We start from the raw sequence: 25,160 nt of genomic DNA, 5'->3' as shown, positions 1-25,160 counted from the left end.
GCAGTGACACAAATCAGGTGAAGCACATCTGAAATTCAGTTGTTACAAATGTACTTATATTAATTAAGGTGCCGTCGTGTGCTTTGACCTGCAGTTCTCCTCCAGTGCCGTAGTTGGCGCTGAAACGCGGCGGGGTTTAACGTCTCGCTCGTCTGTCTGTGCGCAAACACACGTGTGAAGATGGAGGAAGAGCGGCTGCACTTTCATGAGATGGGTTTAGACGACCACAACTCTCATGATTCCACACTCAGTCACAGCGTCATCAAACTACGCCTTTGTTTCTTTGTTTGTTTTGAATACGCACCCTCTAGCGGCGAAAATTACATACTGTGCCTTTAAACCGTCATAACGTGTCAGGTTGTTGTGATGATGTGAGGTCTGATGTTCAGGAGGGTTTGTGTCGCAGTGTTGTGGTGGGTCGTGTGCCCCTGGTGGGTGAGAAAGTGTTGGTGAAAGCGGTCCAGGACCCCCTGAAGCCCATCAGCTGGACGGCACAGAAAGTTCAGACGCTGAACGGACAGGTGGGCAGAAATGTTTTGGGCTAATATTTCAATAACATCCTCTTTGAGAAGATAATAGAAATGCACAGTTTGTTAAAAAGCACATTTCTGTGTGCATCTTAGTGTATTTGCATTAGCAATGCTTGTAATACACTATTTGTACAGTACAATGAGAATAATCATTTTGTATAGTTGTACAGTAAATAATGAAAATAATACTTATTTTTTTTCTTGATTTTGGACTGAAGTATAGTTCTTGAGGTTCACCCTTATAACTGCTATTCTGTTTTAAAGCGCAGAAATATGAATTTCCACTAAACAAACACTACCTGTCAAAAGTTTGGGGTCTGAAACTTTGTTGAAAGTCTCTTCTGCTTACCAAGGCTGCATTTATTTGTTCAAAAATACAATAAAAACAGTAATATCGTGAAATATTATTACAATTTAAAATAACTGGTTTCTATGTGAATGTAAATTGTAAAATGTAATTTATTTCTGTGACGTAAAGCTGAATTTTCAGCATCATTACTCCAGTCTTCAGTGTCACATGATCTTCAGAAATCAGTATAATATGCTGATTTATTATTATTATGTTGAAAACAGTTGTGCTGCTTCATATTTTCGTGGAAACCATTATGCATTTTATTTTTCAGGATTCTTTGATGAACAAAAAGATGAAAAGAACAGCATTTCATTGAAATAAAACTCTTTTTGTAAATATCTTTACTGTTACTATTGATCAATGCATGCTAGCTAAATATGAATTTATTTGGTATGGAAAGGTGATGTACATGAAATTGTGCACATAAGTTGTCGACTATTTTATGAGTTATTTCTAATATTAACATGGGCAAACAATGAATATCTGTAACAGTGAAAGGTTAATTTTGCCTTATAATTAAATTTCGATTTATTAACATTTATATCAACCATCAATATTTGTTCTGTGAAAATGTGAGTCACTACCATGTTGTTAAAATAGTATTACCATTTTTAATCTACAATGACAAAAACATTTAAATGTTTGGTTTCAAGATGCATGTAAGGATGCTGCATAATTAATGACATGAGTGTATAATGTTATTTTTTATGCCTGATCTTCAGAAGGTTTGTCTCTTTCTCTGGTTTCTTTCCGTCAGCCCTTCAAATCTCCCCCTCCGCTGCTGCCCTCAATGTCATCTAATCCAAAGCCTGGCATTTTAGGGACCAAACCGCAACCTCTGCTGAAATCTCCCAAAATACCACCACTGATTCCCAGCATGCAGCCGAATCCTGGTACGTGATGCAGTGTTGTTATCGTTAACTAAAACTGTTAGGAAACATTTTTGTTAATGGAAATAAAGCTCAAATAAATTACATAATAAATATTAGATGGGAAAAAACTTGGGAAGTACAGTGCTGGTCAAAATAAAATGTTCAATGTTTAAAAAAAATAACACTCTTCTGCTCACCAAGGCTGCATTTATTTGATCAGAAATACAATAAAAACATTAATATTTTTTAAATTTAAAATAGCTGTTTTCTATGTGAATATATTGTTAAATGTAATTTATTTATATGATGCAAAGCTGAATTTTCAGCATCATTACTCCAGCCTTCGGTGTCACATGATCCTTCAGAATGATATCTAATATTTAGCGGTCTGATATGCGACAGGTGGTATGATGCAGATGTCCTGGAGTGGTCCGTTTGATGGTTGGGCTGGAGGACGGAAGAGACACGCTGAGGTCATGGGAGGACGTAGAGGTGGACGCTGGTGAGTCACACTTTCAGTGGATAGTAGTGTGCTGCATACTGTGCACTGTCTACTGTATACTGCATGCTGTTAAAAAAAACTATGCAGTAAGCAATGATTAAATGCATTTAAACAGCCTTATGCTACATTGACCACAGTACATTGCAATTTAATTTGGCTCCAAATCTCTGGTAGAAGTTGTCATTTTTGACCCCCTCCCTTCAACAAAATAGTGGATCACTCTGTAAATATTCATCCATGACATTTAATATTTTGGCTTTTGTCATTATTTATGTTTGTCTTTCTTTAGAAAAATAGGAGCAAAATTTTACGTTTTAGTTTCTGCAACCTGGTTGATTGATTTGAATTGACCCATGAGTTGCATCCAGTTATATCATTTACACAGAAATGACAATTTTGCATTTTTTTGTTTAATTTTGCATAGAATTTTTAGCAGTCTGATTAAATCAAAGTCAAAGTTGTGAAAACTGAGATCAAGTCAAAATTGAGGTTGATGATGCATCTGTATAGAACAGAAGCAGAACAGAAAACAGAAAGAGCTTTATTGCCAAGTGTGTTTGCACATACAAGGAATTCGTTTTGGTGACAGAAGCTTCCAGTACAGAGATAACAGCAACACACAGATAATAAAAAATAAATGTCACTGAATAAAATACACGTGTGTGTGTGTGTGTGTGTATGTATATATATTTACAAAAATTGACAAAATAAAATAGAATTAACAAGGAATGGAATAAGATGAAGGGTAGTATCAAATAAATAAGAGGTATTGCACATTTGTACATTTTAGTTTTGAACAGTGGGGAGAACATTTAACTGTTCATAAAGTAGATTGGGCCTGGGGGAGGAAACTTTTTTTGTGCCTAGCTGTATCATTCCTTATACTAGAAATGTAAGCTTACGTTGAGTGCATTGCAATGTTGGATACTTTATGCTCATCAAGGATGCATTAATTTGATTAAAAATACTGTAAAAATTGTGAAATATAATTACAATTAAAATTGCAGTTTTCTATTTGTATGTATTGTAAAATGTAATTTATGTCTGTGATGCAAAGCTGTATTTTCAGCATCATTCCTCCAGTCTTCAGTGTCACATGATCTTCAGAAATCAGTATAATATGCCGATTTGCTGCTCAAGAAACATTTCTGATTATTATCAATGTTGAAAATGGTGAATCTTTTAGTGGAAAGTGTGATGCATTTTATTTTTCAGGATTCTTTGATGAATAGAAAGTAAAAAAAAAATCATTAATTTGAAATAGAAATCTTTTGCAACATTATAAATGTCTCTACCGTCACTTTTGATCAATTTAATGCATCTTTGATGAAAGTATTGATTTCTTTCAAAACGTTAGACGCTGAACGGACAGGTGGGCAGAAATGTTTTGGGCTAATATTTCAATAACATCCTCTTTGAGAAGATAATAGAAATGCACAGTTTGTTAAAAAGCACATTTCTGTGTGCATCTTAGTGTATTTGCATTAGCAATGCTTGAAATACACTATTTGTACAGTACAATGAGAATAATCATTTTGTATAGTTGTACAGTAAATAATGAAAATAATACTTAGTTTTTTTCTTGATTTTGGACTGAAGTATAGTTCTTGAGGTTCACCCTTATAACTGCTATTCTGTTTTAAAGCGCAGAAATATGAATTTCCACTAAACAAACACTACCTGTCAAAAGTTTGGGGTCTGAAACTTTGTTGAAAGTCTCTTCTGCTTACCAAGGCTGCATTTATTTGTTCAAAAATACAATAAAAACAGTAATATCGTGAAATATTATTACAATTTAAAATAACTGGTTTCTATGTGAATGTAAATTGTAAAATGTAATTTATTTCTGTGACGTAAAGCTGAATTTTCAGCATCATTACTCCAGTCTTCAGTGTCACATGATCTTCAGAAATCAGTATAATATGCTGATTTATTATTATTATGTTGAAAACAGTTGTGCTGCTTCATATTTTCGTGGAAACCATTATGCATTTTATTTTTCAGGATTCTTTGATGAACAAAAAGATGAAAAGAACAGCATTTCATTGAAATAAAACTCTTTTTGTAAATATCTTTACTGTTACTATTGATCAATGCATGCTAGCTAAATATGAATTTATTTGGTATGGAAAGGTGATGTACATGAAATTGTGCACATAAGTTGTCGACTATTTTATGAGTTATTTCTAATATTAACATGGGCAAACAATGAATATCTGTAACAGTGAAAGGTTAATTTTGCCTTATAATTAAATTTCGATTTATTAACATTTATATCAACCATCAATATTTGTTCTGTGAAAATGTGAGTCACTACCATGTTGTTAAAATAGTATTACCATTTTTAATCTACAATGACAAAAACATTTAAATGTTTGGTTTCAAGATGCATGTAAGGATGCTGCATAATTAATGACATGAGTGTATAATGTTATTTTTTATGCCTGATCTTCAGAAGGTTTGTCTCTTTCTCTGGTTTCTTTCCGTCAGCCCTTCAAATCTCCCCCTCCGCTGCTGCCCTCAATGTCATCTAATCCAAAGCCTGGCATTTTAGGGACCAAACCGCAACCTCTGCTGAAATCTCCCAAAATACCACCACTGATTCCCAGCATGCAGCCGAATCCTGGTACGTGATGCAGTGTTGTTATCGTTAACTAAAACTGTTAGGAAACATTTTTGTTAATGGAAATAAAGCTCAAATAAATTACATAATAAATATTAGATGGGAAAAAACTTGGGAAGTACAGTGCTGGTCAAAATAAAATGTTCAATGTTTAAAAAAAATAACACTCTTCTGCTCACCAAGGCTGCATTTATTTGATCAGAAATACAATAAAAACATTAATATTTTTTAAATTTAAAATAGCTGTTTTCTATGTGAATATATTGTTAAATGTAATATATTTATATGATGCAAAGCTGAATTTTCAGCATCATTACTCCAGCCTTCGGTGTCACATGATCCTTCAGAATGATATCAAATATTTAGCGGTCTGATATGCGACAGGTGGTATGATGCAGATGTCCTGGAGTGGTCCGTTTGATGGTTGGGCTGGAGGACGGAAGAGACACGCTGAGGTCATGGGAGGACGTAGAGGTGGACGCTGGTGAGTCACACTTTCAGTGGATAGTAGTGTGCTGCATACTGTGCACTGTCTACTGTATACTGCATGCTGTTAAAAAAAACTATGCAGTAAGCAATGATTAAATGCATTTAAACAGCCTTATGCTACATTGACCACAGTACATTGCAATTTAATTTGGCTCCAAATCTCTGGTAGAAGTTGTCATTTTTGACCCCCTCCCTTCAACAAAATAGTGGATCACTCTGTAAATATTCATCCATGACATTTAATATTTTGGCTTTTGTCATTATTTATGTTTGTCTTTCTTTAGAAAAATAGGAGCAAAATTTTACGTTTTAGTTTCTGCAACCTGGTTGATTGATTTGAATTGACCCATGAGTTGCATCCAGTTATATCATTTACACAGAAATGACAATTTTGCATTTTTTAGTTTAATTTTGCATAGAATTTTTAGCAGTCTGATTAAATCAAAGTCAAAGTTGTGAAAACTGAGATCAAGTCAAAATTGAGGTTGATGATGCATCTGTATAGAACAGAAGCAGAACAGAAAACAGAAAGAGCTTTATTGCCAAGTGTGTTTGCACATACAAGGAATTCGTTTTGGTGACAGAAGCTTCCAGTACAGAGATAACAGCAACACACAGATAATAAAAAATAAATATGTATGAATAAAATACACGTGTGTGTGTGTGTATGTATATATATTTACAAAAATTGACAAAATAAAATAGAATTAACAAGGAATGGAATAAGATGAAGGGTAGTATCAAATAAATAAGAGGTATTGCACATTTGTACATTTTAGTTTTGAACAGTGGGGAGAACATTTAACTGTTCATAAAGTAGATTGGGCCTGGGGGAGGAAACTTTTTTTGTGCCTAGCTGTATCATTCCTTATACTAGAAATGTAAGCTTACGTTGAGTGCATTGCAATGTTGGATACTTTATGCTCATCAAGGATGCATTAATTTGATTAAAAATACTGTAAAAATTGTGAAATATAATTACAATTAAAATTGCCGTTTTCTATTTGTATGTATTGTAAAATGTAATTTATGTCTGTGATGCGCAGCTGTATTTTCAGCATCATTCCTCCAGTCTTCAGTGTCACATGATCTTCAGAAATCAGTATAATATGCCGATTTGCTGCTCAAGAAACATTTCTGATTATTATCAATGTTGAAAATGGTGAATCTTTTAGTGGAAAGTGTGATGCATTTTATTTTTCAGGATTCTTTGATGAATAGAAAGTTAAAAAAAAATCATTCATTTGAAATAGAAATCTTTTGCAACATTATAAATGTCTCTACCGTCACTTTTGATCAATTTAATGCATCTTTGATGAAAGTATTGATTTCTTTCAAAACGTTTCAAACTTTCCAGTCTGATTTGTTTCAGCGCCTCGTTCTGTTGTTTTTGTGTGACCGTCCTTGTAGACTGTTCTGTTTTTAACGTGCTCCTCTGCTGACGCGTGTCCTTGTTGCTCTTTGTGGCGTGACTCAGGGAGGACGGCGGCGGAGGGCCGTGGGGAGGAGATGCCATGCACCAAAAACGAAAAAGATGGAGGGCCGCCTCAGAGGAGGAAGCGCCCAAAAAGAGCAGCTCCGTATCCACACACAGCGCTCCGTTATTCTCCAGTTTCTCCAGGGACACGTAAGTCGGTCCGAAACAATGCGGGACGCTCTGATGAAGCGTAAACTCATTGTCATTTCCTCTTGATTCTTTCAGCCAGGCCTGTGATTATCTGGAGCTTCAGCGGCGGTACCCACACCTGCACCTGCCCTCCAACCTCTTCCACCTCCAGCTGTGCTGGACCGAGAGTTTCCCACTCGACCAGCCTCTTCCTCTGAGAGGACCGTGTCACTTTCACGTGGGAGCAAACCAGCCGGAGAGTGAAGCAGATGTTTGCGAGTCCACAGATGATGCTTTCGCCGTTAGGGTACACGTACCGCTCTTTTGACGGTCATGTGACCATGCAAGGCTCAGATTCTCAAGAATGGTTGTGTTCTCTCTGCAGGTTCTGTTGTTTTCTATGCCGTGCCTTGAGGACTTGTACTCACAGTGTTGTAACCTCTCAAAGGAGGCCGTACATCCCACTACACTTCTCAAAGTAAGAACATTCAGTCCTCAACATCTCTGAAATCACACGCTCTTCAAAATAAAAGTTCTAAATAGTGATGTCGTAGAAGAAGAACTTAGTTTTTCTTAGTTTAAAGAACTTTTAAAGAATCTATAAAGAATCTTTTTTGCAATCAAAAGTTTCCATGGATGTCTCTTGTCTTATTGTGAATGTTGCATGTAATTCTAAAGCCAAATAATATTCATAATCGGCAAGTTGACTGCTTTTCGGCTGATGTAATCAAGGCTGTACAGGGGGAAATAATATTAAAGGGCACCTATTATGCCCTTTTTTCACAGGATGTGATACAAGTCTTGGGTGTCCCCAGAATGTGACTGTGAAGTTGCAGCTCAAAATACCCCACAGAAAATGCCCGTTTTGAATAGAAGTTTTCGTGCCTGTATCTTTAAATGAGTGTTATGTATAATTGTGTCACTGGCTTTTTCTCTGTGTTGTAGTTTGTGATGCTGGACAGTGGAGGTGAACTGCGGCTTCCAGGAGGTCACTGGTCACCCAAAGCAGACGGAGAGAATCCAGTGAAGGACGGTTCGACGCTGGTCAACACTGCGGTCCGCTGCATAAAGGATCAAACCGCTCTGGACCTGTCAGCCTGCACGCAGTGGTCTCTATATTTGGTTTTTAATTTCAGTTCAATACAGTTAAGATTTATTGGTGTGCCGAAGCGGGTTGAATTGTGATTGTTTATGTACAGAAAGTCTATAAGTAACATAATAATTAGAAGAATGTAGAATGTTATTAGAATGTAAAGCATAAACTATGTATTTGTAAGTTCCCTAAATAAATGATTTACAGTTTCATATGTAGAAAAATGCATTTTTAATTACATTTTAACACTACCATTCATAATTTTGGGATCCATAAGTTTTTTTTTTTAAAGAAATTAATACTTTTATTCAGCAAGGATGCATTAAATTGATCAAAAGTGACAGTAAAGATATTTATAATGTTACAAACATTTCTATTTCAAATGAATGCTGTTCTTTTGAACTTTCTATTCATCTGTGCATCCTGAAAAATAAAATGTTTCTACAAAAATATTGGGCAGCACGACGAATATTGGGTTTTCAACGTTGATAATAATCAGAAATGTTTCTTGAGCAGCAAATCAGCATATTATACTGATTTCTGAAGATCATGTGACACTGAAGACTGGAGGAATGATGCTGAAAATACAGCTGCGCATCACAGAAATAAATTACATTTGAACATATTCACATAGAAAAGTTTTTTTTTAATTGTAATAATATTTCACAATATTACTGTTTTTACTGTATTTTTGAACAAATAAATGCAACCTTGGTAAGCAGAAGAGACTTCTTTAATTAACTTGCCGACCCCAAACATAATCCAAAATTTTGATTATGTAAATATAAGAAATACCTCACTTTTTGTCTTTTATATATTCATTAGTAATTTTCACGTATGTCTTCCTGTCTCTGAAGGCACAAGATGGCGGAGCTGAGATATCTTTCCGGAGATAAAATGGAGACGGTTGTGGTGTTGTTGCCAGATGTGTGGAATCTAGTGCCAGCAGAAGAAGACTGGGCAAAACTACCACAAAAACAGCTGGTACAGACTTCAGAGTCTATAAATATTATGCATTAGAAATATGCTTGAAATCACATCAGAGATGACTTCTAACTTGTCTGTATCTTTCCTGTCATCCAGGATGGTGATTTGTCACTTCTAGAAGGTCCATCTGTGGTTTTTCATCCCTCCGCTGGACTCAATCTGTCTGTCGTGTCTCTGTCGTCACTGCTGGAGCCCCAGACACCTCAGATGCGGGACAACTGTGAGGTGGGTACTTTATATATATATATATATATGTATGAATGTATGAATGAATGAATGAATGACCCTGGAGCACAAAAGCAGTCTTAAGTCCTTACCATAATCGCGAGCTTCATCTTTCAAAATAAATGTAAAGACAGAGCCCGAAAGGGGAACAGAGTCGCGTGACAGACACAGTGATGAATATGTGTTTGCAGTACACAAGCCACGGTTAAGACAGCTGACTCCACTGTGACTCCACTGTGATGCTCTCTCTCTCTCTCTCTCTCTCTCTCTCTCTCTCTCTGTCGCACGCACACACACACACGATGCGCAAAACTCCGTCTCTCTCGCTCTCTCGCTCTCGCTCGCTCGCTTGCACACACACACACACACGATGCGCAAAACTCCACATTTGAACAGTCAATAGCAAATACTTATAAACTAATAACAAAACAGTAGCTGGTTCAGGAGCTCCAGATTGTCATAGCAAAGTCAGAATGACCTCCTCTCCTAGGTTCACGAAACGGTCGTCCATAAAATGCATTGCTGTTCTGTTGTAAGTAATCTTAAAGATTCCTAAATGCATCTACTTTCGGAAGGCCAAATAAAGTGCTTTTGCTTTCTCCTAGAAACACACAGCGTCTCCCTGACATGCTGCTTCAACACTAACTGCGGTTACTGAAACCACGCCTTCTTTCTCTGCGTGCACATTTGGGCGGCATTATGCTAATATTTCCACATAGTGAGGTAGATATGTGGGGGCGTGTTAGAGCGAGCCATTTTAGGGGGGCAAGAGTCTTAACTTTGATAAAGAATATGTCTTTGGTTTTGAGACTTTAGTCTTTGCATCTTCAGGGATCTTATCTATGCACAATCAGCTTGTAACACTCCAAAGAGAAAGGAAAACTTGAAATTGCATCATATGACCCCTTTAATAATTCAAATAATATAACGTGTATGTTACATATGTTGTAAACTGGCTCAGTCATGATGTAATCTGCATTAAGATGCACTAGTGTCTTAGCTGACGTCTCTCGTGCTGCTATCAGGTGAGTTTGATGGCGGAGATGTTCAGTGAGATGCTCCAGAGGGATTTTGGGCTTGAGCTGTATCAGTGTCTGTGCCGTCTGCCGCAGGGCCCCAGCGTCAAAGAGGACAACAGCGCTCCCAAGGTACACTAGACTGCACACCTGTGATATTTTAGTATCGCTGAGATACTGTTATAGATTTAATAATAGTTTCAATTAGTTCTTATTTGAATGTTTTCATTTTAATTTTAGTTCAAGTTTAATTCATTTGGTTATGTTTTTGTCTTTTTTTTTTTGTAAGATATATATATATTTTTATTTGAGTTTTAGTTATTTTAGTAAATCAAGTTAAACTAAATGAAAATGAGAACTGCTGGCTTGGAAACTAGCTGAAATAAAACAATTGTAAGGGTTTTATTTTTTATTTCAGTTAAAGTTATTCATTTTTTTCAAGTATGTAAAAATGAAATGTTTTTAGTTAACTATAATAATCCTGCTGCACACACAAGGGTTATTTTAGGATCATTGATGTATACTATTATAGTTTTAATAATATTTTGAATTAGTTTTTGCTTTTAGATTTTGTTTTCTTTTTAATTTTAGTTAAAATTTTAGTAATTTTGCTGTGTGTGTGTTTTTTTTTTAAATGTGTTAATATATAGTTTTTACAAATTCTTATTTCAGTGTTAGTTATTTTAGCACATAAAGTTAAATTAAATGAAAATGAGAAATATTGCCTTGGCAACTAGCTGACAGTTAAGTTTAATGAAATAAGTTTTTGAAATAACAGCGATGGACATCTGGATGTGCAAAGGGAAAGAATACTCCTAAACCATTAAAACTCTGATACTTTATTTGACACTGTTGTAGCATTTTAGCATTGTGTAATTTTATGTGAAGTCCACTTTTAATGCCAGACAAGGTTCCTTTCACAAACACAATTATAAACAAAATTAAATGGCCTGCTGTACCTTTAAGGTTTTACTTCTGAATGTAAAAATGATCTCTGTTATGATTGGCTGACTACTAAATAGGTGTTGATATTTAGTTGTTATTGTAACTTTTTTACGCTATTTTCTCTGTAAAGGAGGATGAGCCCAAAAAATCAGACAAACAGACGACAAAAAAGAAAGGATTGATCGATGCAAAGAAGAGAAAACTCAAAGAGAAGGATGAGGAGAGAGAGACAGAGGACATGGCCCAGACGGACGAGACTGAATCATCTGAAAAACAATCTGAGCATCTAAGAGAGAGTAAAACTCTCAGTGCTGGAGGAGACGGGCAGAGCGCCTCAGACACTCAGCCGTCCAAAGACAGCGTAAGAAATCACATTTCTGCTTGCGTCTGAGCCACACATGTCCAGTGTTTCTCCTCTAACCGTGTCTGTCTGTCTGTCTGTCTGTCTGTCTGTGTGCTTGAAGGACCGTCCTCTGGGCTGGATGGCAGAACTTCCCCGTAAAGTGCTTCTGTCCTGGGTGTTCTTTGACCGTCAGCTGACAGGAAGTCTTCGACAGGCAGACCTGATCAACATCCTGCTGTCTCTCGGCCTGTTTCTCAATCCTGCTCAGGTTTGGTTTCTTCCCAAATATTTTCTTAGAATTCTGCAGAATAAAAGCTTTATGGTTTAACATTTGAAATTAAGAAATTGTAAAGAAGTTAAGGCAGACATGAATATTAGTATTATAATTTTGCTGTTGTTGTCAAATAAAATTATTATAATATTATTGTAATTAATATTGTTATAAATACTTTTTTATTTTACAGAACAATAGTATTATTGAAATGGTAGTATATTTTTGTATCGATTTGTTTGTTTTTGCGTCTTGTTTACTAGAATTTAAATAAGAAAATAAAAGTATTATTATTTTTACTACTGTATTGTAGTATTATTATTATTAAATGCTTGTTTTTTATTTTACAGTACAGTATTATTGCAATAGTAGTATATTTCTTTATTGATTTAATTGGTAACACTTTAAAATAAGGTTCATTAGTTAACTACTTTAGTTAACATGAATTAAAAATACTTCTACAGCATTTATTAATCTTGGGTAATGTTAATTTCAACATTTACTAATGCATTATTAAAATCAAAAGTTGTGCTTGTTAACATTAGTTAATGCACTGTGAACTAACAGGAACTAACAATTGTTTTTTTTATTTTACAGTAATATTATTGCAACAGTAGTACATTTATTCAATGATTTGCTTAATTTTTATAAACTAAAAATGAAATAAAATATTTTGAATAATGATAAATTTAATAATAATAATATAAGTATTGTTGTTGTTTTTGTATTGAATCGAAAAATTGGTTTTCTTTATTTTTCATCAGTTTGTCTTTTTTTGATACATGTCAATAAAATAGCTCAATCTAGCAAAAGATTTAGAGTGAAATATTTGTAATTTGGGCATATTAGAGTATTATCTCGAGAGTTCAAACCTATGAACCAAAACATCCAGCTCAGAGACGAATCACAAACTTTGATTCAAAATGAAAAAGTATTAGAAATTTGTCAAACATACAAAGACCGTGCACTTGAATATCACAGTCGAATCAAAACATATGGTAAAAATATAAAACTACACTGCAAAAAATATATATATTTTACCCAGTATTTTCTTAAATCAATACGTTTACTTGAAAATCAAAATTACATAAGATATTAAGTCTTTTAAGTCCTAAGCCCATTGACATATAATGTTTTCATTTTAAGCATAAGCCCACTTCATTTTGGTATATCTCAAGTCGTTTTGCTTCTCAAGTAAATGTATCTTGATTTAAGAATGTTTAGATATTTGTAGTGAAAAACAAGACAAAAATACTGATGAAGAACATAATTCTTTGCAGTGTATTGACATGCATTCTTCAATTATATGTAAAAACAATGTATTTTAAGTCTATCTGATTTCCCATTTCTCCTCAGGCGCAGGATCTGGTCAGAAAGGCTGCGGTCGGTGGGCTTTGCCTCTACAGAAATCTGTGCAGTCGCTGGTCAGACGCTGATCGGTCAGACGGCAGCATCAGTGCTGAGGGTGTGTGCTGGAAATCATACAATCTGATAAAGCATGTAAACACATTTGTCTGTAGCATTATAAAAATACCAGTGTGTTCCTCTCAGGAAATAAAGCCATGTTGCCCGGCCAGTCATGCAAAGAGAGAGCATCCGCCCGTCGCACCGGTAACACAGATCTGGTGAACTACAGAGGGAACGTCATTAACTTACCAAACCTACTGCAGACGCTGGAGAGCAGCAAAGCGGCCCAACGCGAACTGGAGAAGTGTGTCGCCGCACTGCAATCCAGACTCGGTGAGACTCTAATGCTTTAGAGGAATAGTTCACCCAAATTTGTGAGTGAGTTTGTTTCTTCATCAGATTTGGAGAAATGTAGCATTGCATCAGTGTCTCAGCAGTGGATGCTCTGCAGTGAATGGGTGCCGTCAGAATGAGAGCTGATAAAAACATCCCCAATAATCCACAGCACTCCAGTCCATCAGTTAACATCTGGAGAAGACAAAAGAAACAAATCCATCAAGACATTTTTAACTTCAAAAACTGTTGATTCTGGCCAAAAAACGATTCCTCTATCCATAATATTGCTTTTTACAGAAAAAAAAAAAAAAAAAGTCGAATCAGGAGAGAAATCTGCACAGGTCAAGCACCGTTTACAAGTCAATTCAGCTCTTAACAAATATGTGGGTGGATTTTGATGTGAGAGACAACAAAAGATGGACTTTATCACTGGAGGAAGCGTTATTATGGATTATGGACTCGTATTTTGGCCGGATGCAACGTTTTAAAGTTAAAAGCGTCTCAATGATGGATTTGTTTCTTACAAACACACAGCTTTTGTCTTCTCCAGATGTTCACTGATGGACTGGAGAGGTGTGGATTACTTGTGGATTATTGTGATGCTTTTATCAGCTTTTTGGACTCTCATTCTGACGGCAGCCATTCACTGCAATTTTAAATTTTTTGGGTGTACTGTTCCTTTAAACCTCTTGTGGCGTAATGCTTTATTTCTTCAGTGCTGGGGAAAGTTACTTTTAAAAGTAATGCATTACAATATTGCGTTACTCCATAAAAAAGTTACTAATTACGTTACTTAGTTACTTTTTATGCAAAGTAATGCGGAATGCAGAAGAAGACATTTCAACACACTTCAGCAATAAACAAAGACACAAATGTTCATCTAGAGTAATTTGTGCTTATTATTATGGTTGAACTGGATCATCGAAGGTCAGAAGCAAATAGAATGGGATTAAATACATAAAGCATATTTGTGAAAAAAAAAAAAGTCGAATCAGGAGAGAAATCTGCACAGGTCAAGCACCGTTTACAAGTCAATTCAGCTCTTAACAAATATGTGGGTGGATTTTGATGTGAGAGACAACAAAAGATGGACTTTATCACTGGAGGAAGCGTTATTATGGATTATGGACTTGTATTTTGGCCGGATGCAACGTTTTAAAGTTAAAAGCGTCTCAATGATGGATTTGTTTCTTACAAACACACAGCTTTTGTCTTCTCCAGATGTTCACTGATGGACTGGAGAGGTGTGGATTACTTGTGGATTATTGTGATGCTTTTATCAGCTTTTTGGACTCTCATTCTGACGGCACCCATTCACTGCAATTTTAAATTTTTTGGGTGTACTGTTCCTTTAAACCTCTTGTGGCGTAATGCTTTATTTCTTCAGTGTTGGGGAAAGTTACTTTTAAAAGTAATGCATTACAATATTGCGTTACTCCATAAAAAAGTTACTAATTACGTTACTTAGTTACTTTTTATGCAAAGTAATGCGGAATGCAGAAGAAGACATTTCAACACACTTCAGCAATAAACAAAGACACAAATGTTCATCTAGAGTAATTTGTGCTTATTATTATGGTTGAACTGGATCATCGAAGGTCAGAAGCAAATAGAATGGGATTAAATACATAAAGCATATTTGTGTTGTTTAACATTTAATTATTGCAGGTTTGCGTCATATTCTGAGTTGCATTATTTTTATTCATTTTGAGGAATACTGAATCTGTGTTTTTTTTTTTTTGTGAGTGAGATGAATTAATGAATATTCATATTTATTTTAGAACTACAGTAACATCTTCTGATTTCTCTCAGCATGGAGACAGGAGAGCTGTCAATCAATCAATTGGAAAAAAAAGTAACTTGCGTTACTTATCTGAAAAAGTCACTCTGATATTCTCTTGTAAATTAAAAAGTAATGCGTTACTTTACTAGTTACTCTACCCCCAACACTGTCTGCCATTATATTCCAGTATCATGTCATGATATTTTATGCATGCATTTGAATGCGTGTCCGGTGTGTGTATATGTGATTCAGAGGCAGCAGAAGCGAGGAAGGTGTCTAATGAACAGGAGCAGGGCCAACAGAAAGAGCTGAAGAGGAAACTGGAGAAATCCGAGACACTTAACAAAACATACGAGAAGAGTTTGAGAGAAAACAGCAGTCAGATGATCGCTGTCATTGAGAAGATGCAGAGGATGGTTGAACAGGTGACATCCTTAAATGTTTGTTTTATATGCATTTTATAAATTGTATTCTAATAGATTTGTGTTTTATATGCATTATAGACATTATTTGTTTTGTCATATCTTTAATAATACACTGTGTGTTTACCGTTTAGACAACAACCCTCACAAATGCAAATGCAGGAAAGGATGAGAAGGCATAGAGACACAGAAGCTCATCAGATGGTGATGCAGTAGCGTTTGGACCGAGGAGAATAAAAGAAACCTGCAAAATAAAAATTAAAAATGTTGTTAGCTTTTAAAAAACAGGTAATTTTTTTTTTGCTGAATAAATGTGTATTCATGCACATAGATATGGAAAGAACTGCATTCGTGGACATTTGTAAATGTTTTTATTAATAAATATGTTTTGCTGGCTTATTTTAGAATGGATATGCATTCATATGAAACTATATACTGTGGTTAATATGGAAAGGAAACGTGCTTTTATTTATTTAGTGTTATTTAATTTTCTTTGGTTTTTAGATTCTGGCAGCTATGAAACTAAGATCCTTCCACACAACTGACAATTTCATAAACACAGATGCAGATACGCAAACCTGTTCATAGCCTTGTGTAATGAAACAAATTCTTTTTTACATGTGAAGTTGAAACGGTCAGTGTTTAAAGATTGGAAATCTTTTTTTTTTTTTTTTGTGACGAATTGGATTTGTTTGCATTTCAGTTTTGTTATTGTGTACTAAAGCATTTCCTTACTGTTAGAAACCGTCCACCGCCATTAATATTCTTAAGTGTTGGTATGAGGATAGTCTAGTGTTTAGTCTAGACTAAAGTATAGTGAAAGTTCAGTTATTTAGGAAATACTGCCTGAATTCGCCCTTGCAATTAAAAGAGTTTGACGTCAAACCAATCCAGAAAAACAGCTCTATATGTTCATTTACTCTGATGAGCACTTGTGAGAATGAATGCAATTTAATGTAAAGTCTTATATAATTTAGAAAGAGTTGCTAACAGTAAGATATCGACTTATTTTGGAAAATGTTTTTGTCTTTTTCTCAGGGACCATTTATATTTTCTAATAGCCTGTTTCTGAACAGTTGCATGTTTATTTGTCTTCCAACAGAATTTAGTGACTGAGTAAAGTTAAAAAAACATATCTCATGTAATACATTTTTTTCTTTTCTTTCTGTCTGCTTTTGTAAAACACAAAAACTACATTTTGTTCAGTGACTCGGCCAGTTAATCATGTATGAAAATGTATTTGTCATTCATTGGGAGGAGTCCCAAAAGAAATAAAACGGCTCAAAATATACTCATAGCTCAATCGTTTTTTGTATCTTAAAATATCAACAACAACAAAATTTTCATCGTGTGTTTTTGACCCACCGCGACAGAGGCCGCTATTTCTTTCCAGCTTTAGTGTACGTATTTATGAATGAACAGTTGCATGTTTATTTGTCTTCCAACAGAATTTAGTGACTGAGTAAAGTTAAAAAAACATATCTCATGTAATACATTTTTTTCTTTTCTTTCTGTCTGCTTTTGTAAAACACAAAAACTACATTTTGTTCAGTGACTCGGCCAGTTAATCATGTATGAAAATGTATTTGTCATTCATTGGGAGGAGTCCCAAAAGAAATAAAACGGCTCAAAATATACTCATAGCTCAATCGTTTTTTGTATCTTAAAATATCAACAACAAAAAAATTTTCATCGTGTGTTTTTGACCCACCGCGACAGAGGCCGCTATTTCTTTCCAGCTTTAGTGTACGTATTTATGAACAGTACAGTAGGGAAGGCTTATCTCATTAATAATAATTAGGTCATTGATGACGTTGCTTGGTGAACGTCCTGTAACGTCAAGGCACGTACTGTATCTTAATTAATATTCATAAGCCAGTCCCATGCGCAGAGCGAGCCGTTGAACGCAAAAAAAAACAAACGTCACTACACGTAATTAATATTCATGAGAAATTAATGTTCACAATTTCGTGCCTTTTATAAACAAAGATAATATTTTTCAGTTATATAAAATGTCATGTGATGTGTTGTAAACGCCAGGATGCAATACAATCTGAGCGCAAAAAAAAAAAAAATCAGGAAATGAGATATTTTGAGTGACAGCTGCGTAGTTTCACTTTCATTTACCGATCGGATATCACGCACAGGTTCGTTCAAAACCTTTGTCCCCTGAATTCAATGAAACCTTCGATATATTTTGCTCATGTGTGCCATTGATAACCAGCTGACCAGCGCTCGTATCCAAAAGAAACAGTATTATTAAACCTGATATTTCATCATGCTCCTCGCCCAGTCTTGCTGTTTAAGCTGCTTTACATTTGCAATTTTATTCTGTGGTCTTTTTGTTGGCAACCATGGAATGACTGTCGACACAGACACAAATGCATCGCCTTTTCCCTGGGACAAGATAAGATTGCCAGAAACAGTGAAGCCCCAGCACTATGACCTCTTGATACACCCCAACTTGACCTCCCTGACCTTCACCGGAGTGGTCCAGATTCTCATAGAGCTAGAGCAGGACACCAGAGCCATCATCCTTCACAGCAAGAACCTGCAGATCTCCAAAGCTCAGCTCTTGGGCTCCAGACATCCTCAGGATCTGCAAACCAGTGAGTTTGAAGCCTATGAACAGATCGCGCTCTTCTCTGATGGCTTCACATTTGAGAAAGGAAACCATGTGGTGCATTTGGAGTTCTCCGCCAACTTATCAGATAGTTTTCATGGCTTTTATAAAGGCAGATATATCACAAACAGCGGAGAGGTCAGGTAAGACAACCGCTGCATTGCTTTTTATGTCTTGGCTCTTGATTAACTGGCCAAAGTTTTACTCGGAATGTATTTGAAGTGGCTTTGAAGAATAGAAAACCCCTTCAAAATGATGATTTTTCTTTCTGCAGGATGATGGCATCCACTCAGTTTGAGGCGACACATGCTCGAGCTGCCTTCCCTTGTTTTGATGAACCTGCATTCAAAGCTAACTTTACCATCCGTGTGCGCAGAGAATCCAGGCACATTTCCATATCCAACATGCCCAAGGTACACATAATGAAGCATTTTATTCTGTTAAATATCTGGGTTTGATCTTTATGGTGCCGGTGAAATTGACCTGGATTTATACTATGAAAAGCCAAAAAAATCAGGTAAAAACTGTAAATCTTTAACATTAATAGTTCTCACTCATTGCAAATAAATAAACATGAGAATATAGGATTTTTAAAATGGTATTCAATAACATTATATTTCACAAACAGTATTGTACATATTTTTAGGAACATTTTCAGCAGTTGCGAAGCACTAATTCTGTGTTCTTTTCTGAAGCTCAAACTGTAGAAGCATGACGCTCGCGACGCCAAGATCATGGGTTTGATTCCCTGCAAAATGAACATGCGTGAACTGATCAAAATGCGGTGTAAATTTCTCCAGATAAATGCACCTGCCGAATGCATAAATGTAAATGTAGTTGAGAATCTAACAAATACATAATTTAAACAAATCTTTTCTTATATTCTGTGCGGCTGCCTTTAACCGTGAGATCATAACAGAAATGTTGTACGCCCTTTGAACACATTCAAGTCAGAATTTTGAATGCATGTTTATTATCCTAAATGAGAAGTCACAAAATATGCATTAAAAAAAGCCTTGGTAACTCAACAAATGTATCATCACAACTATCAGTCTGTGTTTTTAAATGACACCATGCAATTGGTATTTTCTCAGTATATATTTCTTTCGCAGACCATTTCATGTAAGTGTAACCTAATGCAAGGTTATTTCTTCCAATAGCTGAGAACTGCAGAACTGGCTGACGGGCTGCTGGAGGATCAGTTTGACACGACGGTGAAGATGAGCACCTACCTGGTGGCCTTCATCATCTGCGATTTCCAGTCCATCAGTAAAACAAGCCAGCATGGAATCGAGGCAAGTCCATAAGCGTTATAAACACACTTTTTTATCATACCCATACCTCATTCCACTTTCCATTGACTCTTCATAACCTGAATCCTGATATAGATATCAGTGTATACGGTTCCTGAGAAGATCAGTCAGGCGGAATATGCTCTCAACACCGCCGTCACTCTGCTCGACTTTTATGATGATTATTTTGACATCCCGTATCCACTTCCCAAACACGGTGAGTGTTTGCTGGTCAAAATGGTATAACGTATTACTATCTGCTTTCATCTGGCAGGAAATCATTTGCAATAACCTAGTTTTGAATATAATTGTACTTGCAGATCTTGCAGCGATCCCAGATTTCCAGTCAGGCGCTATGGAGAATTGGGGCCTGTCGACTTACAGAGAGTCCGGTTTGCTCTTTGACCCTGAGAAATCTTCTTCCTCGGACAAACTGGGAATCACCAAAGTCATTGCTCACGAGCTAGCACATCAGGTTGATATTTCTGTTAATAATTCGATCTAAGTAATGGATAATGCACAGGCAGTCTGCCTTTATCACTAGGTATATATATATATATATATACAGAGCTGGGTAGATTACTTACAAATTGTAGTCTGTTACTGATGACAGATTACATGATGAAAACTGTAGTTGGCAGTGTTGGGCTATGTGACGATGACATTACACACCCAGAGTCTTCCAGGTTTGAAGTGTTTTTGTCCAGACTTCCATTATGAATAATTTACTGCCATTGTGTGAATAATATATAATCATGTAATCCATAATAAGTAACTGTAATAGGATTATGAGCATTTTAAAATGTAATATACTCTTATTACAAGTACTTAATTTTTGGAATCTGATTACATGATCCAGAGTACACGTAATCAGTTACTACCCAGCACTATATATATATATATATATATGTGTGTGTGTGTGTGTGTGTGTGTGTGTGTGTGTGTGTGTATATATATATATATATAAGTGCTGTCAAACGATTAATATATATAAATACACACACATGCATGTATATATTTCGGAAACATTTTTTATGTTTATATATTAAATATATTTATTTATAATATAAATATAGACATGTAAATACATGTAAATATTTTCAAAATAAATACTGTATGTGTGTATTTATATATACATAATAAATATACACAGTACACACATATATTATGCAAACAAAAACTTTTATTTTGGATGCGATTAATCGCGATTAATCATTTGACAGCACTTATATACTGTATATATATATATATATATATATATAAAAGTTGATTCAAAATGGTATTATTATGTGAAAAGGAAGAGAGCTAAATGAAATGAGACATGAAACTATCACAGATATGTAGAAAATCTTTCGCCAGATTCAATTATTTATGCTTATCATTCACATGAATCTGTTGTGCAGTGGTTTGGAAACCTGGTCACGATGCAGTGGTGGAATGACCTGTGGTTAAACGAGGGCTTTGCCAAGTTCATGGAGTATGTGTCCGTCAACATCACCCACCCTGAGCTGCAAGTGGTGAGAGCGAATAATACAGCTAAGAGTTGAGATTGTGATGACATGTAATTATAAATGGCATGAGTGATCTGATTTCGAGTGCCTCTATTTTAGGATGATTATTTCCTGGAGAAGTGCTTCACCGCCATGTCTGTGGACTCTTTAACCTCCTCACACCCCATTTCCACTCCAGTGGAGAATCCAGCGGAGATCAGCGAGATGTTTGACGACGTTTCCTACCGGAAGGTTTATCTCTCTCTAGAATCCTTATAGTTGACGTTGCCCTGATTAATATTGTGTTGCAGGACAGTTTGACCCACATTTGATTTTTAAAAGGCTTGAACCGCTGGTTAAACTCTTTATTTATTTATGGGGAAGTCGTGGCCTAATGGTTAGAGAGTCGGACTCTCAACCCAAAGGTTGCGGGTTTGAGTCTCGTACCGGCAGGGATTGTAGGTGGGGGGAGTGAATGTACAGCGCTCTCTCCCACCTTCAATACCACGACTGAGGTGCCCTTGAGCAAGGCACCGAACCCCCAACTGCTCCTCGGGCGCCGCAGCATAAATGGCTGCCCACTGCTCCGGGTGTGTGTTCACGGTGTGTGTGTGCGCACTTTGGATGGGATAAATGCTGAGCACTAATTCTGAGTATGGGCCACACGTCACTTATTTCTTTTTGAAATTTGGTGACTATTTCTCATTCAGGGTCACGAGTGTGCATGCAAAGTTTCGTCACATAGTTGTGGTGATGATAGTGGTGTTAGGACCCCCATTTATTTCCATCAGATCTACACTTTGAAAAAAAGCAAAGAGTCAGGTAAAACAGACTAAAATATGAAATACATGATAACTTATGGCATTCAAGACTCAAAATTTAGAATTTGCTGTTCTTGGAGTTTCTCAGTCAAAAAAAAAATCAGTGAAATTATGTTTTTTGGTTGTTAGTTTTTTTTGGGATCTCTATTACTAGTCTGTTGCATCACTGAAAAAAAGCGTGAGAAATCCATTTTACCCTCACAAGCTTCGGTGATGATAGTGGTGTTAGGACCCCCATTTATTTCCATCAGATCTACACTTTGAAAAAAAGCAAAGAGTCAGGTAAAACAGACTAAAATATGAAATACATGATAACTTATGGCATTCAAGACTCAAAAATTGAGAATTTGCTGTTCTTGGAGTTTCTCAGTCAAAAAAAAAATCAGTGAAATTATGTTTTTTGGTTGTTAGTTTTTTTTGGGATCTCTATTACTAGTCTGTTGCATCACTGAAAAAAAGCGTGAGAAATCCATTTTACCCTCACAAGCTTTGAGAACCAGACATAAAGGCAGAGGCTATTTACACAAGTACATAAAGCAATAAATACTATTATTAGATACAATTTAGACTTAGTTATATTCATTTGTAACTCAGTGTGCAAATAGTCATTGCAAGCAGTCATGACAAAAAAAACATCATAGAAATATTTTCACTTTTGCGTCTGTGCAGCTAATTTTGAACATAAAATATGTGGGTGAAAATGACCCCAAACACAATAGAAGTTCATAATTTCTCATATTTTATTTTTTTTTGTCTCGAGAACCAGACATAAAGGCAGAGGCTATTTACACAAGTACATAAAGCAATAAATACTATTATTAGATACAATTTAGACTTAGTTATATTCATTTGTAACTCAGTGTGCAAATAGTCATTGCAAGCAGTCATGACAAAAAAAACATCATAGAAATATTTTCACTTTTGCGTCTGTGCAGCTAATTTTGAACATAAAATATGTGGGTAAAAATGACCCCAAACACAATAGAAGTTCATAATTTCTCATATTTTATTTTTTTTAGTCTCTGATAAGGTGCAATAGAGGTTTTATGTTTTTGCATGACAGTGTTGATTTTTGGTGAATTGCATGGAAACGGTCAGGGTCAGTTTGACCCCCAACACAAATGGAGTACCCATATTTTCAACACAAAAGAAGGGTTCATTTGTTTTAATATTTCTACTTGTTCTTCATAATCTCTGAAGGGAGCATGTATCCTGAACATGCTGAGGGATTTCCTGACGCCAGAGGCTTTCAATGCCGGTATTATACACTACCTGAAGACACACAGCTACCAGAACACAGTGAACGCTCACCTCTGGGAAAGTCTTACCAATGTAAGTGACCTCTGTCGGTTCCCGTGTATGTTCTCCAGTCCTTGAAGTAATTTAAACGATTGCTCTAAAGGCCAACTGCATTTCAATCTGTTCAGATCTGCACTTCTGATGAATTGGATTCAGGGAGATTAAAACATGATGGATTCTGTTCCAAAATCAGGGCTAAATCTCCGGCCTCTGTGAGTGCAAGAAATCATTTTACATTTAATATTTTAATTTGATTTAAATCTATTAAAATAATGTATAGTCTAGATTTACAAGAATTTAATCATATTTCTTCACTAAAAATGTGTGTCATTTATATTAGATATGAACCACAAACCAAATAACTGATCAAATGAATGTACTAAATCATAAAAACCTGGCAGAAATGGTTCATGGAGGACAGTGTTGATGTTCGAGCCATTATGGACACCTGGACGCTGCAGGAGGGCTTTCCTTTAATCACTGTGGAGGTCAAAGGTCAAGAGGTCACCCTCAAACAGGAGCGCTTCCTTAGAGAAGCAAACACTTCGAAGACTACAAAGTACGTACCGGCTATGGAATATTAAACTACTGTTTGATGCGTACTATGCATACTATACATTTTAAAAATAGTATGTGAAACAGTCTGCAAAAGTTAATGTGTCATACTGTATTATGCTTTTATAACTGTATGATATGGCATTCTGAAAAAAGAAGAAGTAAAAAAGAAGATAATAGAAGAAAATCATAGGTGATATTTTTTTTTGTTTTATTTTTCACCTTGAAAAGGTCACGATGATTGCGTTGCATTGTGGAATACAGAGATATTTTAGTATTATTTGTATACTTTAGTAGTATTTAGTAATATTACAGTAGCTTTTTATATTTTCTTTTTTTTTTTCTTTTTCTTTTTTAGTTTACTTTTTCAGTCTCTTAGGTTTTTTTTTTTATTATTTAAATCTATATAGGTTTAATTTATTTTTATTATTTTGTTTGTTTAGTTTTAGTCCTTTTTTTTCAGTTATTTGCCAAGGCAATATTTCTGTTTTTGTATAAGTTTTTTTTAAGTTTAAGTTATTCATCTAATATTGATATTTTAATTTCAGGTTTAAATTTAAAAAAAAAATTTTTGGATTTTGTTAACAATAACTACACTGGTTTTATGAAAAAATGTGTCTACTATGCACAGTATGCATAGTAAATAAACTAAGCTAGTATGCTACTCTCAATATAGCCTTAATGTTTTATTATTCACTCAAAGCAGTAATTGATTATTTAATATTTGTTGTTTGTCTATTTAATTTCTCGCAGTGCGTCAAGCTTCCTGTGGCAGGTTCCTCTGACTTACATCACCAGTCACAGTAGTGCAGTGCAGCGTTTCTTGCTGAAAAGTGAAAAAGGTGTCTCACGCTATCAGATATTAAACCAACCCAACATATTTACCTTGTGTTATGCTGAAATCTGACTGTGTCTGCAGATGTGTTGTACCTGCCAGAGGAGGTGGACTGGATTAAATTCAACGTGGACCTGCGGGGGTATTATATTGTACATTATGAGTCGAGAGGTTGGGATGCTTTGATCAAACAACTCCAGCAGAACCACAGTGTGTTCAGCAGCAACGACAGAGCCAGTCTCATCCACGACATCTTTCAGCTGGTCAGGTGAGGGAACTGAACTTGTGTTCCTTAAAGGAATAGTTCACCTTGCTCTGAAAATCTGCTCACCCTCATGCCATCTAAGATGTAGATCATCAGATTTGGAGAAATGTAGCATTGTGTCACTTGCTCAGCAGTGGATGCTCTGCAGTGAATGGGTGCCGTCAGAATGAGAGTCCAA

The 25,160-nt window shown here is 35.6% G+C and overlaps 2 protein-coding genes across 3 annotated transcripts in view; both read left to right on the top strand.

Moving 5' to 3' along the window:
- Positions 1 to 180: 180 nt before the first annotated feature.
- LOC107548969 (cell cycle and apoptosis regulator protein 2-like) lies at positions 181 to 17,079 on the top strand. The gene is made up of 17 exons (XM_016229848.1): positions 181 to 250; positions 358 to 521; positions 1,640 to 1,775; positions 2,157 to 2,256; positions 6,846 to 6,995; positions 7,071 to 7,281; positions 7,360 to 7,452; positions 7,920 to 8,083; positions 8,925 to 9,051; positions 9,151 to 9,279; positions 10,305 to 10,427; positions 11,371 to 11,601; positions 11,705 to 11,851; positions 13,211 to 13,319; positions 13,406 to 13,594; positions 15,633 to 15,805; positions 15,937 to 17,079. Exons 1-17 carry the CDS (start codon positions 181 to 183, stop codon positions 15,982 to 15,984), a joined length of 2,364 nt encoding a protein of 787 aa, XP_016085334.1. The 3' UTR covers positions 15,985 to 17,079.
- Positions 17,080 to 17,884: 805 nt separating this feature from the next.
- The window catches only part of erap1a (endoplasmic reticulum aminopeptidase 1a), a 15,227-nt gene continuing 7,951 nt past the window's right edge, over positions 17,885 to 25,160 (top strand). The window contains exons 1-12 of one of the 2 annotated variants that reach the window (XM_016229888.1): positions 17,885 to 18,568; positions 18,700 to 18,838; positions 19,586 to 19,720; positions 19,814 to 19,934; positions 20,038 to 20,192; positions 21,121 to 21,234; positions 21,328 to 21,459; positions 23,229 to 23,360; positions 23,456 to 23,539; positions 23,729 to 23,886; positions 24,636 to 24,724; positions 24,802 to 24,824. In XM_016229888.1, coding sequence (XP_016085374.1) covers positions 18,081 to 18,568; positions 18,700 to 18,838; positions 19,586 to 19,720; positions 19,814 to 19,934; positions 20,038 to 20,192; positions 21,121 to 21,234; positions 21,328 to 21,459; positions 23,229 to 23,360; positions 23,456 to 23,539; positions 23,729 to 23,886; positions 24,636 to 24,724; positions 24,802 to 24,824 — 1,770 coding nt within the window. In that variant the 5' untranslated portion in view covers positions 17,885 to 18,080. Of the gene's footprint in view, positions 18,569 to 18,699; positions 18,839 to 19,585; positions 19,721 to 19,813; positions 19,935 to 20,037; positions 20,193 to 21,120; positions 21,235 to 21,327; positions 21,460 to 23,228; positions 23,361 to 23,455; positions 23,540 to 23,728; positions 23,887 to 24,635; positions 24,725 to 24,801; positions 24,986 to 25,160 lie in introns of both variants that reach the window. The other variant, XM_016229889.1, reaches the window with a different exon arrangement.

This window comes from Sinocyclocheilus grahami, unplaced genomic scaffold (assembly GCF_001515645.1).
Source record: "Sinocyclocheilus grahami isolate Dianchi unplaced genomic scaffold, SAMN03320097.WGS_v1.1 scaffold359.1, whole genome shotgun sequence".
NCBI lineage: Eukaryota > Metazoa > Chordata > Actinopteri > Cypriniformes > Cyprinidae > Sinocyclocheilus > Sinocyclocheilus grahami.
Note: the sequence above shows the minus strand (reverse complement) of the source record. Positions and strands in the feature narration are given on the sequence as shown.